General features: G+C 53.9%; 1 protein-coding gene across 1 annotated transcript in view; it reads right to left on the bottom strand.

Annotated features, from left to right (window-relative positions):
- CIB4 (calcium and integrin binding family member 4) overlaps window positions 1–13,271 on the bottom strand; it is a 49,596-nt gene that overhangs the window by 881 nt on the left and 35,444 nt on the right. The window contains 2 exon segments of the mRNA XM_060026966.1: window positions 5,441–5,529; window positions 6,350–6,459. Of these exon segments, the coding sequence (XP_059882949.1) occupies window positions 5,441–5,529; window positions 6,350–6,459 (199 nt within the window).

Raw genomic sequence — 13,271 nt, 5'->3', positions numbered from 1 at the left:
CCCACTAGGCCCCTTGGTCGCAGAGGGTGATGAGTTAAGACTTTACCCCACAATACACAGGGTGACAGTTACAGAGCGAGGGGGTCAAGATTTCAGCAGCCTCAGGAGGGATGCCAGGAACCTGAATGGGCGGAATCAGGAAGAGCATTTTCAGTTGCCCTGGGAGTTTGGGAGCAAACCCCATAATGCTTGCTGGCCTGAGTCTGCAGGCTTCTCCCCCTGCAATGGCAGCCTTGCAGCTACACTCGTCCAAACGCCAGCACAGCCCCTCGGTGCAGCAAGGAGCGTCTGCCCTCTGGTGGACCTAGAGGGTACTACACAAAGCAGGGCTGTCTCCCCAGCCCCAGCCCCAGCCCAGACTCAGAAAATGTTCTTTTAGGGACGTGAACATATTTTTCAAAGTCCAACCGTCCCTCTAACAAATGTGAAAGTTCCTTCCTGTCCACCCTTTGCTGCTTTTATCTGGGAGAGCTTCTTCTCCCGGGGAAGGCCAGCTCTGCCCTGTGAGATAATCGGGCATGTGGTTTCCTCACTCTCCCTCCTGCCACCCAGGCAGGGAGATCAGAAGTCTATGCTGTGAGGTGTCCTGTGGATTAGGGGGCATCGGGAGGTCAGTGGGCAGATCTTGGGTTTCCAACTCCAGGCTGACCCATTGCTCGCCTCAAGAGCCCCGAGCCTTGCCATTGTTGTTATGGATAAGGCAGCAACCCTTTCCATGGAGTTTAATGGTTTTTAAAGCTACAACTTAACATCTTCTATAGGTTCTTCTGTGCAGGACAGATGGACGCATTTTCTAAATATGGAAACTGAGACTCCACAATGGCCTCGGGAACTTGTGCCACGGCAAGTCTGGTTGAAGGCAGAACTGGAGGGAACCCGGATCTCCCCACGCCAACTCTAGGATGCTAGGTTGGCCATCTCCACCCTTGGGGTGGCTCTGAGTCAGTCCATCCCTGGAGACAGTGCAGGGCCTTGTCTGGGGACAAGTCTCCCCTTGAGACCTCTCCGGGCAGGATCTGCTTCTCCTGCAGCTGTGGGACCCCAGGACGCCCAGCTCTGTTCCTTCTCCAAACTGCCTGGCAGCTTCACATCTAACACAGGGGACCAGCTAGGTGGTTGGGAGTAAGAGGGTCGTGTCTGCACTCAGGCTTTACCCCGATCATCTCTGTGGCCTGGGGAAAGTCCCTGTCCTTCCCTGAGGTCCACTGCCATCACTGTCACCACCACCATCATCTTTGTCACCGCCACCATCACCATCATCATCAGTAGCAGCGGCACGTTTCTTATAACACTTGTTGAGTGTTTGCTCCTTGTTCAGCATCATGTTAAGTGCTTTGTATGCATTACTTCATCTACTCCTCAAAACAGAGCTAGGAGGGAGGTACCGACATCAGTCCATTATTACATGTGTACACTTCCTGCAGGAATTGGGCCAGAATCCATCCCAGCTTCTTGACACCTATGTCTTTGCTCTTAACCACTGTACGCTGTGCAAACACAAGTCATTCTGACCTCGAGTGTCAAGCGGATGGGCAGCCGGCAGGGTCATCGGCAGCACGGCTGGAAAATGGGCCTTTTTCACCCTCCCTACCTGGTTCACTGCATAACACTAGCTCCATCCTCACTCCCAGGCCTCCTCTGGGGCTGAAGAAGAAGTGGCACATTTTAAGAGTATTCCCTGGGCTTCGCTCGTGGCGCAGTGGTTGAGAGTCCGCCTGCCGATGCAGGGGACGCGGGTTCGTGCCCCGGTCCAGGAGGATCCCACATGCCGCGGAGCGGCTGGGCCCGTGAGCCATGGCCGCTGAGCCTGCGCGTCCAGAGCCTGTGTTCCGCAACGGGAGAGGCCACAGCAGTGAGAGGCCTGCGTACCGCGAAAAAAAAAAAAAAAGAGTATCCCCTGAGAACCTGAGGACCTACCAGACATTCCCGTCAGGGAAGAGGGTCTCCCCACAGGAGCGGCAGATGCGGGACGGCTACTTCGAGTTCAGAGCCTGATGCCTGAGAGCCACGGCATCACCAGGTTGGATTTTTGGAATAAAATCTTTATCCGTGACCATCCCACATTCCTCTCCTCTGAGCCCCAGGACCACTTGGCCACAGCAGGACAGCACTGAGGGTCACACAGCACGGTGTCTGAGGGGCCTGTGCAATGCTCACCCCAGGTGTTAGAGCCAAGAAAAGGCGGTGTCAGCGCCCTGCTGGACCCACACACCTCTCCCCTGAGGGCTGTGTCAGCACGCGGCTGGACCCACACACCTCTCCCCTGAGGGCTGTGTCAGCGCCCTGCTGGACCCACACACCTCTCCCCTGAGGGCTGTGTCAGCACGCGGCTGGACCCACACACCTCTCCCCTGAGGCCTGTAGGGCTCCTGAGTCTCGGTGGCAGGTCACTCATGCAAGAGATACGTCCCATCTGCTTGCAATGGGATAATCAAGGAAGTTCCGTCATGCCGTGTCTGAGAAGGAGGGTGCAGTGGCCCTGGAACGCTTGCACCGGTGTCAGATGCAAAGGAATTCCCACCTGAGCCTCGGCTCAGCCGCATTTCATTCACACAGTAGCCTGTGAGAGAGGGGGTGTTGCCCCCACTTTACTGATAAAGACACCAAGGCTCAGAGCTGGAAAGAATTGTCCAAACTCATGCAGCTGAGAAGTGGCACAGACAGGATTCGAACCTAGGCCTGTCTGACTCCCAGGCTCTGCTATTTCCACTACACACTCTGCTTGTGGTCCCTGTGGGGTGGGGATGACGCAGATCCCGGAGGGCCCTGTGGTGCCTGAGAAAAGAAACCACTTTCTGCATTCTTCCCAGACTGGCAGGGACAGTCTGATTTGGGACCTACCCCTGGGACTGTTTCTAGAAGGGGACAGGAGGTAAGGGACCTGAGACTAAGACACTCTTCAAGGCATCGCTGAGCATCAGGGACCTTTACGCCAGAGTGGACACTGGGTTCCTAGGTCACATCTGGACGTGGCCTGGGAGGTTCGGGGTCTGGAGGCTGCTGCCTACTACCTCCTGGGAGGCCTCCTGTCTGCGGGACAGGGCACAGGATGCAGGGGACAGCCCCTCTGGAGACAGGATCTAGAATGGGAACCTTGGGTCAGGTGTGTACCCACACCATAGGAATTCTCCAACATTCCAGCACCTCCTGGATTTGATCAAGGGACTCCATAGGGCTCTTATTTCCCCTAAAGGCAAGGCAACCACAGCAGGTTCAAGTACACGGAGGGTGAAACAGACCTTCCCCTGTGAGCCAGCATTTAGACACCTCCTCCTCTGAGGGCATCAGGTAGGCATCTGACAGCTTTCAGAGAACCCCTAAGGGGCCTCTCCTGAGTGCCAGAGCAGCTGGGCCCCAAAGAGCCCCTGTGGTGGCCAAATTCATTCCAGGGTTTGGCTGAAGGGCAAAGCAAATAAACCCTGATCGCTGGTCACACACTGTCGCGTCCCGAGAGTGCAGGGGTGCCGAGGGGGGCCAAGATATCTTGGGAAGCCAGGCGCCAATTGGAAAGACTGCTCAGCGCGTAGCTCTGTACAGCCTGCACCCGAGAGTCGAGAAGAGAGGCTGGGCGGAGGGTCCAGGGAAGGGAGGGCAGGACGTGTATTTTCCTGGTGAATTTCATCCCATTTGGCCTGGTCCCTGCTGTGACATGTATTGACCTCAAAAGGACTGGCCATCCCAGTCTTGGCATCACTGGAGAACTTAAGCCCTGGAATGAGCAGTTCTTAATAAAAAGTCCTTCTATATGACCCTGCACTCAAAAAAGGATGAACTGATGGAAAAAGGGAAAGGCTTTGCTTCTGCTTTATTGAATAAACAATATTCTAGAAGGGAGGGAGGGATGGGGACAAAGTCATTCTTCTAGTCAGATTTCCCCCAGCGCCCCACCCGCAGGGGGTTGAATTCCTAGTTCCAGGGGTCCCCCTCAAGGCCGCCAGAGCAGGTATTTGGGGCCACATCAGCACCCCCAGAAGTGAATCCGAAAGGAGCGGAAAGAAAGAATTCCATTAGCCACCTCGAGCCTGCAGCTGTAAAGCCCCCTCTGATTTCTGGGTTCATACCTCTTGTGTCCCTTTCTCTGAGTGATGGCCAGTTTGCAGCTCTCCCAAGCCAACTCAAAGCCTCCTTTGAGCAGCTCTAGAATGCAAAGGCTGTCCGAACCTTGTGGTGCTGGAACCAGTGGGAAGAAACGGGAGAGATTCAAAGAAAAAACTCAAGGCAGACAGGATTCCAGCTCCAGTCATGTGCTGGGCTGTTATGGAGGAAGAGGAATTACCTCGGTTGTGGGGGGGGGGGGGGCGGTCCAAGTGTGGATCCTCTTTTAGAGAGTCTGCCCAGGCTAAGCCCTCTGGCAGCCATGTTGGGATGGAGGGCCCTCTGCTCCGGCCAGGCAGTTGGAAGAGGGCTGGACACCTGCCTGGAGTTGGCCAATCAGATTCTCTGAGAATTTGGAGCCAGAGCTGAGGGACATTCACTGAGCCAAATAGACATAAACTTGGCCGCTGTGGAGGCCACATTTGGCCTCACGTCTGACAAAGCAGAGATGGCTGGTTGCACGTAAAGCAAAGTGCAGAGTTGCTGAGGACAGAGGCAGAGACTCTGGGCCCCCGACCAGGTGCTCTCTGAGGTCTAGCTGTCTTTGTTCTTTTTTGAGTGGTTTGTTAAACCATTTTGAGTGGGCACTCTTCCTTGCTACCAAAATCACCTAGACTGAAGACCAAGGGCAGAAAGGGCCCAGGAGTAGCAGACACAGGCAAACAGATGCAGCTCAGTGCGAGAAGATTGCCCTAAAAGGGCTGTTCCTCATGAAACGGGCTGCCTTCAGCGGTGGTATGTTTCCCACAACTGGAAGGACCCAAATAAGACTGTTAAATACAGCCAGTATGGAGATGGCCGATTGTCTCAAAGGAGTTTGGACAGCTAACGACCATTAAGGCCCCCTTCCGCCTGATGGAAGGTTTGGAAATGCTTGAGCTCTTCTCTGAGCTCTATCACCAGCTTCTTCATCCCTGCCGCTCCCCCCCCCCCCACATTTCCATGCCAATCACCAGCTCCCAGTGACCACTGGAGGTTGTGGTGGCATGGCAGCAGGACCAACAGGGGCAAGGGCAACTCCCCAGGTCAGTCCTGGAGCCCAGCGGGCTTTGCGTTGGCTGTAGAGGGACCGCGCCTGAAGTCTGGACCACCCACGTCATTTGCAAAGCCTGGAATGCAATCTCCCCTTTGCCTTTTGAAACCCCACTCCCTGTCTCTTTCCAGGTTACCTCATTTCTCAGAAGCTCCAGTTTTGCTGATTCTGAAAGAATCTGCGAATTGCCCTGGAAACTCATGACCTCACTGGGAAGACCAAGGTGTCCCATTGGCTGAGGGAGACTGTGGGGGGGGGGCTTCTTGTCCCCCACTATGCTGGGCATCCCCCCCTCACTCCAGAACACCTTACTTCATGAAGTCCGGAGATCTGGCCATCGCGTGTTCAGACTCTGAGAAAGACAGCATGTTGTCATTGTCCACATCTGACTCATTCAGGACCTGGACAGGGTTGCAGAAGCAGCGAGAGAATCAGAAAGGGAGATGGGGGTGCAGGCGTGGGGGGCAATCAGCACATGCTGAGAGCTACCATAAGCCAAGCTCTCGCTGGGTGCTCAGCGTCCCTGGAGTCCCCTGGGAGGCAGGTGCTCTACCCCTGCCCCAGACAAGGACACGGAGGTGCAGAGAGATGAGGTCATGTGCGTGGCTGTCTGGGACCTTGTGGGCTGGTCTCATCATGGGAAGAGTCCTCTTGGTGCCTCCAGGACAAACTTGGCAGTGAGAACGGGTGTGGGGTGATGGACAGGGTGACATCCCCCACCCGCTGTTGTCACCCAGTCACAGGCAGGGGCTCTGCACGGCAAGGGGCTCAGTCAGGGTGGGGAGGCAGCGATGAGCCCTCATGGTTTTATCTGCTCCTACTTCCCATCCAGACCAAAATGTTCTCATGGTCTTAGGACAAATGGGTCCATGGTTGTCTTCATGTCCTGCCGTACTTTGGACTGTCACTCTAGGACACCTGGGCGTTGTGCTGGAATAATGTAGGAGAGGGGATGTTGTGAAGTGTACACCTGAGGCTGACCTGCTGTTGGCCCACCTGCCTGCAGTGGCTGCAGTGTTGCTGGGAGGGCCCCTTGGGGTGGGCTACTGATCTGGAGACCCAGGAAGGGAGTCATGATCCTGGAGGAAGGACAGAAAATTGGGAGTAGTTGCTTCCAGTGAGCACCCATCCCTCAGTGCCCCTCACCCTGCCTGCCATCAAGAGGCTTCAGGTGATAGCGGGGCCCACGCCAGCCATCGTCCCGCGGCCCAGGGCACACACGTGGCTGCTGAGGTCGGTCAGCAGGTCCTCTGACGCGTCGTCTCTGTCGAGCAGTTGAAGGATGATCCTCTACAGGTCCTCCTCATGGATGAAGCCATTCTCATTAAAATCTGCAAAGAGGAGGCGGGGCCTGAGAGGAAGGGTGAGAGGAAACGGGCTTCCTCGGCCTCCAAGAGTCCTGGGGCCACGGCACCAGCCAGGACCTACAGACTCCCACCAGCCCCTGGGAGGCCCCGCAGAGCCCAACTATACCAGGTGGGCCTAGAACCTGGGACTCAGGGAGACCTGGGCAGGCCTAAGGGGTGGGGCTCAGCAACGGCAGGGGCAGGCTGCAGGCAAAGGTGTTGCTTAATAATAATAATAATAGGCATTGGTTGGGTCTGTACTACCTGCTCAGACTTTTCCTGAGATCTTCACCTGTTTTAACTCACTGAATCTTCACAATTAACTTTTTATGAGTCTCACTTTACCAAAGGGAAACTGAGGCACAGAGGGTTTTCTGGTTTGTCCACACAGCCAGGAAGTGAAAGGGCTGGCATTCAGACCTGGCTAGGCTGGTCCCCGGGTCCCACATCTACCATCATGCTATGGAAATTCCAACCCTGGAACTTACAGGTCAGTATATCTTTTGGTGGCTAGGAGTTGGGCAGCAAGGAGGAGTAGGAAGCAGCCTGGCTTTGGAGCCAGAGGACCTGGGCACAAGTCCCTGCTCCTGTCACCCTGCATCAGGCACAGAGATGCACCAGGCTGGGTCCTGCCGACAGGGAGCTCCCAGGCTGGGTTGGGGTGCAGGGAAGACCGTCAGGTGCCCGAGTGGCTTGGCTCCAGGAAGAGAGGAACAGGCATCCCAAGGACCCCAAGCGTTTCCAGATGGGCGTGTTCTTGTCTGGTTGGGGTTGGGGGTGTGAATGAGGAAGACTTCTTGGAAGAAGAGGCATCAGAGCAGCACTAAATGGGACTGCAGAGATGGCAATTGGAGGAGGTGTCAGGGTCAGGGTCACTGGGGACAGTGGCAGAGAAGGAACAACGCCAGGTGATCAGTTAGTTTTGAGGGGGGTGGAGGCTTGGGAGAAGGTCAGAGGTTGTCTGGAAGGTGAGCCAAACTGCAAAGGGCCTTGAATGCCAGGATGAGACAATGGTACTGACATTCTTGACAGCCCTCCCCTGGGACACCCAACACAGTCCCTGAACCGCTCATCAGCCATGTAGTAAATGCAGTCAACTTAGGCAGGTACAATAATTACCACCATGACAAACAGAGGGGCCAGGCTATGGTCTAAGTGCTTTGTATTCACTGCATTTAATTCTCATAACACAGATGCAGAATCTGAGACACACAGAGATTAAATAACCATGTTTACTTCCTTAATCTCATTTCAGCCTATTACCTCATCAATACACTGATGAATCCCAAATTTGTGTCTCCAGCCTGGGCTTCTCCCTGAACTCCAGGCTCATATATCCACCTGCGTTCCTGCCCTCTCTACCTGGAGGACTAACAGTTCTCTTAAACTCAACCTGTCCAAACCCAACTCCTGATACGCCCCCCTCCACCCTGGCCCCTAACCTGCAGCACTCAGAGCTGCCCCTTGGCGAATGGGTAACTCTACCCTTCCAGTCTCTTGGCCAGTCAGGTTGGAGTCATCCTTGACTGTCTTCTCCCTCCCAGGTCTAGCTCCAGAGGCAGTAACCACAGCCTGAGGTCTCCTCCTCACTGCACTGCCTCCGCCCTGGTCCAGCCACCATCACAGCTCTCTAAGACCCCGCAGCAGCCTCCTAACCAGTTTCCCTGTTCTCAGTCTGCCCCCTTCAGTCTCTTCTCCACTCAGCAGCCAGAGTGGTCCTGTTCATCCTTCACAGCCTCCCATCTTAGCCAGAGGACAGCCCGGTCCCAACAGTGATCCCCGAGGTCCACCCTGCCCTCACTCTGCCTCTTTGCCATTCCTCCATAGGGCCAGGCACGCTCCTGCCTCAGGACCTTTGCACTGTGGTTCCCCCTTCCTGGAACACACTCACCCCAGAGTTCCTTTGGGTCTTTATTCAAATGCCAGCTTCCCCCAGGGCACTGCTCAGAACCTGTCTAAAATTACACTTCCTGTCCCTTTCTCCGCTTTGTTTTCTCCCAACACCTAAGACTACCTAACACACTATATGTTTCACTTGTCAGCTTGTTTATTTCCCTTCACCAGAACATAAATTCCACGAGGGCAGAAGGTTTTATCTTTTGGTCACTACTGTATTCCTGACTCCTAAAATAGTGCCTGGAACAGAGCAGGTGCTCAATGAATATTTGTTGAGTGAGTGAATGAATGAACCACCCAAGGTCACACATTGGTAAGCGATGGAAACAAGAGGAAACCCAGGAAGTCTGACTCTATGGTCAGTCTATGCTCTCAATCACTCGTAACTCTAAAACGTCCCATTTTAGCTGGGCCCAGAGTGGAGGAGTGCATTTGCTGATGTCATAGGATCCTTCCGTGGTAGAGCCTAGACTTTTGTCTCTGTTTCCCCAGGAAGGGTATGGATGTGGAAGGTACAACTAAGCACTAACCCCTTAAGCAGGGGGCTCTCCCCTGGCTGAATGTTTATCAGCCACAGGGGCCGGAGGCTAAGGCCCAAGATGTCCATCTGAGCTCTCCCTGCACAACTCTGCTATGACACGCCATGGGTAATGGATCAGATCTGGTGGGGGAGGTGCAGAGGGGCCAGCACTGGACTGGAGGGACTGGAGACTGGGTCCCCGCAGTGACATTGCACTGCTGATGAGAAGCCCTGCAGCCTCTCCCTGAGGCCCCGCATTGTCCCCAGGAGTCCTGCTGGCCCAGCTCCCATATGCAGAGACTGCAGCAAAGCGACATGGCTTTGGTCCCAAGCCACCTGAAAACAGAATAATTTGCTGGAGTAAAATGTAGTCCTGGACAGTCCTCCTTCTTTGGTGGTGCAAGGGCAGAACAGCCTGGGAAAGGGCTGGGGGCAGGGAGCTCTAGGCGACTGGCCAGCCCGTGTGGCCTCAGCAGCCTCATGACCTGCGTCCGGCCACTCTGGGGAGAGGAGGGTCTTCTTCTTGCTGTTTCCCAGCAACGAGGGAGATTAGAGAGCTGGTGGGCTCAGCCTTCATGTCCCCCCAAAAGCCTCTGACCATCATCATCCCAGTCTCTCTGTCATGTTATTCTTTGCAATTTACAAAGTACTTTCACAAAAATTAGCTCATTGGATGGAGCGAGGCAAGGCAGGCTTTCGCCACTATTCCCACGGAACTGAGTTGCCTCTTCGCCTCTCCCAGCCACTAGCATCCCTGTGTCAGATCCTGGGAAGGTTTGGGAGGATCCGCTGCAGGTGCTCTGGCTGAGGGTAATTCACACCTGGTAGAAGCCGTGCCGACTGGAGCCGGGAAGTAGTGCTGGGATGCTGGTCTCTGACAGGTAGGAAGTCTCCCCAGAGGTGCTGAGAGAGGGGGATCGATCCGTTGGAGGCCAGGAGGGTCCCTCAAAGCAGAAACTGGAGCCCAGTGGGTATGTCCTGGTAGGCGGGGCTGGCCTGCTGGACTTGACCGAGAGCCATTCACCCCTTCCTTCCTCCTAACAGAATTGCAATTCTTGTTCACGATGACGCCATGTCCAGCTTAAAATACTCAACCTTCCAGTCTCCTTTGTGGCTATGCGTGACCATGTAACACAGTTCCAGCCAATGAAGTTATAGCCAAAGTTGCTGGGAGCTTCCAAGAAAGTCTGTAAAAGAAGAGTAGACTTCGTCTGTGACTTTGAACGTCCATTTTGTCCTTATCCCCTCTCACGTCCCTTTTTCTTCCTGCCTGGAATGACGAGATGCCTGTAGGCACAGAAAATATCTGGTGACTCTGAGGACAACAGTCCCATTAAAGACGGGAGATTAGGAGGCTTGAAGGAGCCAGGCCCTTGGTTGCTTCCGGGAGCCATTACCTCAGCTCTGGACTGCCTGAATCCAGGATTTTTTTTTTTTAAACAGGGATGTTCTTACACATAACTAAGTGCAATCCTAACTGATACAGTAGGTCAGAGCAGTAGTTCTCAAACTCTGCTGCACCTTACAATCACCCAGGGAGGACTTCCCTGGTGGGGCAGTGGTTAAGAATCCGCCTGCCAATGCAGGGGATACGGGTTCAAGCCCTTGTCCGGGAAGATCCCACATGCCGCGGAGCAACGAAGCCTGTGTGCCACAACTACTGAGCCTGCGCTCTAGAGCCCGCAAGCCACAATTACTGAGCCCATGTGCCGCAACTACTGAAGCCTGTGTGCCTAGAGCCCGTGCTCTGCAACAAGAGAAGCCACCGCGATGAGAAGCCCGCGCACTGCAACGAAGAGTAGCCCCCGCTCGCCGCAACTAGAGAAAGCCTGCATGCAGCAACAAAGACCCAACACAGCCAGAAGTAAATAAATAAAATAAATAAATTTATTTATATATATAAAAGAATCACCCAGAGAGTTTTAGAAAAGCCCACCAACCAGGGCATACCCAACACCATTATATCAAATCTCTGCAGCTGGGGCCCAAGCGACCATAGGCCTTAAAAACTCCGGGGGTAATCCCAGTGAACAGCCATGTGGGAGAACCAGTGGGTTACAGCCATGCTTCTGAAACTTTAAGGTGCAGAGAAACCACCTGGGGGTCTTGTTAAAAGGCAGATTCTGATTCAGTAAGTGGAAGGTGAGACCTGAAATTCTGCATTTATGGCAAGCTCTCTGGCAACGTTGATGCTGCTGGTACCTAGGCCACACTTGGTGTAATGAGGGGTTAGAACACTGAGTTAGGTCTTCAGACTTTGGCTAAGAACGATCATCAAGACCATCACCAACACCATCCTCTCCTTTCTTCCTCCTTCTCCTGACCCTTCTTTTTATTCCTCCTCTTCTTCCTTCACTGCTACCACGACCACCTCAATGTATAGAGCAGCCGTCACAGGCCAGGCACCAGGCCCATCTTTCATCTCGCTGACAGCTCTGTGAGGTAACAAATCTTCTGAGCCCGAAGAGAATTCAGATTTGCCCGAGTCTCGCTGATGAAGCCTTGGAGTTTATGAGTCCCCGGGCATCTATTCGTACTGCTGATTTGCATGAAGGGTCTGTGCTTTTTGTTTCTGTACTTGAGCTCAAGGAGGAAGGAAACTGCCCGAGGGGGCCCTGGAGAGAGGGCCGGGGGGAAGATACAGGGACAGTGTGGGGGACAGAGTGTCTGCTCCTCGATGTGACCTGAGGACCCTGTCTGACTTTTCAGGAGGAAGGGCATTCTCCCCATTCCTGAGCTGAACACAATTGAGCTCCTGAGGCTTGAACAGCAAGAGAACCTGCTACTCTTCTAAGTTCCCTGAAGGTTTGGGTGTTTTTGTTTGTTTAGCTCTAGAAACCACGGAAAGACCGCTGAGGCAGACATCTTTTGGAACATCTGCCCAGCCTACTCTTTACCATTTCTGAGCAGCATCTCCACCCCCAGTGGTTGGTCTCTGGAGCCATGTTTATTTCTGTGACTCTGCTTCTTCTTGGTTGTGGTTTATAGGACAAGGTCGGTCCCCTAACCTAGGGGCAGCTGGATCCCTGGTTTGGCTGAGCCAATCAGCATCTCTTGAGAAACAGAGATGCTTGTGGCTGGTCCGTCATAGTGAAGCCCAAAGGCCATGTGGAGGCCAGGGTGGTCATCTCTGGCCCATAGGCACAGAGGCTTAATCAAATCAGCAGAAAGAGGAGGCACACGGAGAGAAGCAGAGATGAGAGACCAGCAGCAATAGAGAGAAAAGGAGGAAGCAGCTACCTCGCTTCCTGGCCACTTTCCAGCTGCAGCCCAGGCTCTCGGGAGGCCTGCTTCACTTCTACCATGGGTTCCACGCTGCTTATAGTGAACAAGCTCCAATGGCCTCCTCCCCCCACGATCTGCACCTCTTGGCGTTCACGCTTTTGTATAATCCACATACCCCTCTTGTGTGGGTGGGCACTTAATTCTAAGCAGTGGAATTTGGCAACAGAGATGTCATTTCCTGACTACAATATGCTATATTGCCAGCAGACTGGCTCCAGAGACTCCCTAGCTGTCTTTCAAGAAGCAAGTGGCCATGCTGGAAGGCCCATGTGACGAGAAGCACAGGTCACCCTCTGGAAACTGAGGGCAGCCTCCAGTCAATAGCCAGAGAGAAGCCCGGGCTCTAAGCTCTGTAGACACAAGGAGATGAATTCTGCCAACAACTGGAGTGAGCTTGTAAGTAGATTCATCCCCCGTCAAGCATTCTCTAGGCGAGCATGCAGGCCAGCCAAAGCCTTGACTGAAGGCTTGTGAAACGCTAAGGTGAGGAACCGACTAAGTTGTGTCCAGACTCTTAACCCACAGAAACTGTGAGATTATAAATATGTGTCATCTGAAGCCACTAAGTTTGTGGTGACTTATTACACAGCGATGGAAAACTAATGTACTGCTGCTCTTCATCTGTTGTCTTTAAAAAAGTTTATTTTATTTTATTTATTTATTTTTGGCCGTGTTGGGTCTTCGCTGCTGCACGCGGGCTTTCTCCAGTTGCGGCGAGCAGGGGCTACTCTTCATTGCGGTGCACAGGCTTCTCACTGCGGTGGCTTCTCTTGTTGCAGAGCACGGGCTCTAGGCACACGGGCTTCAGTAGCTGTGGCTCGCAGGCTCTAGAACGCAGGCTCAGTAGTTGTGGTGCACGGGCTTAGTTGCTCCACAGCATGTGGGATCTTCCCGGACCATGGCTCGAACCCGTGTCCCCTGCATTGGCAGGCAGATTCTTATCCACTGCGTCAGCAAGGAAGCCCCCATCTGACTCCTTTTACACAGGTAAATTCCTGTTACTTACAACCTGAAGAGAGCACGTAGCCTGGGCCAGCATTTTCCACCCAGAAGAGCTTCCCCATCCAGGATAGTACTGACAGAAGACCGAAGAGGC

This window comes from Delphinus delphis, chromosome 12 (genome assembly GCF_949987515.2).
Source record: "Delphinus delphis chromosome 12, mDelDel1.2, whole genome shotgun sequence".
NCBI lineage: Eukaryota > Metazoa > Chordata > Mammalia > Artiodactyla > Delphinidae > Delphinus > Delphinus delphis.
Note: the sequence above shows the minus strand (reverse complement) of the source record. Positions and strands in the feature narration are given on the sequence as shown.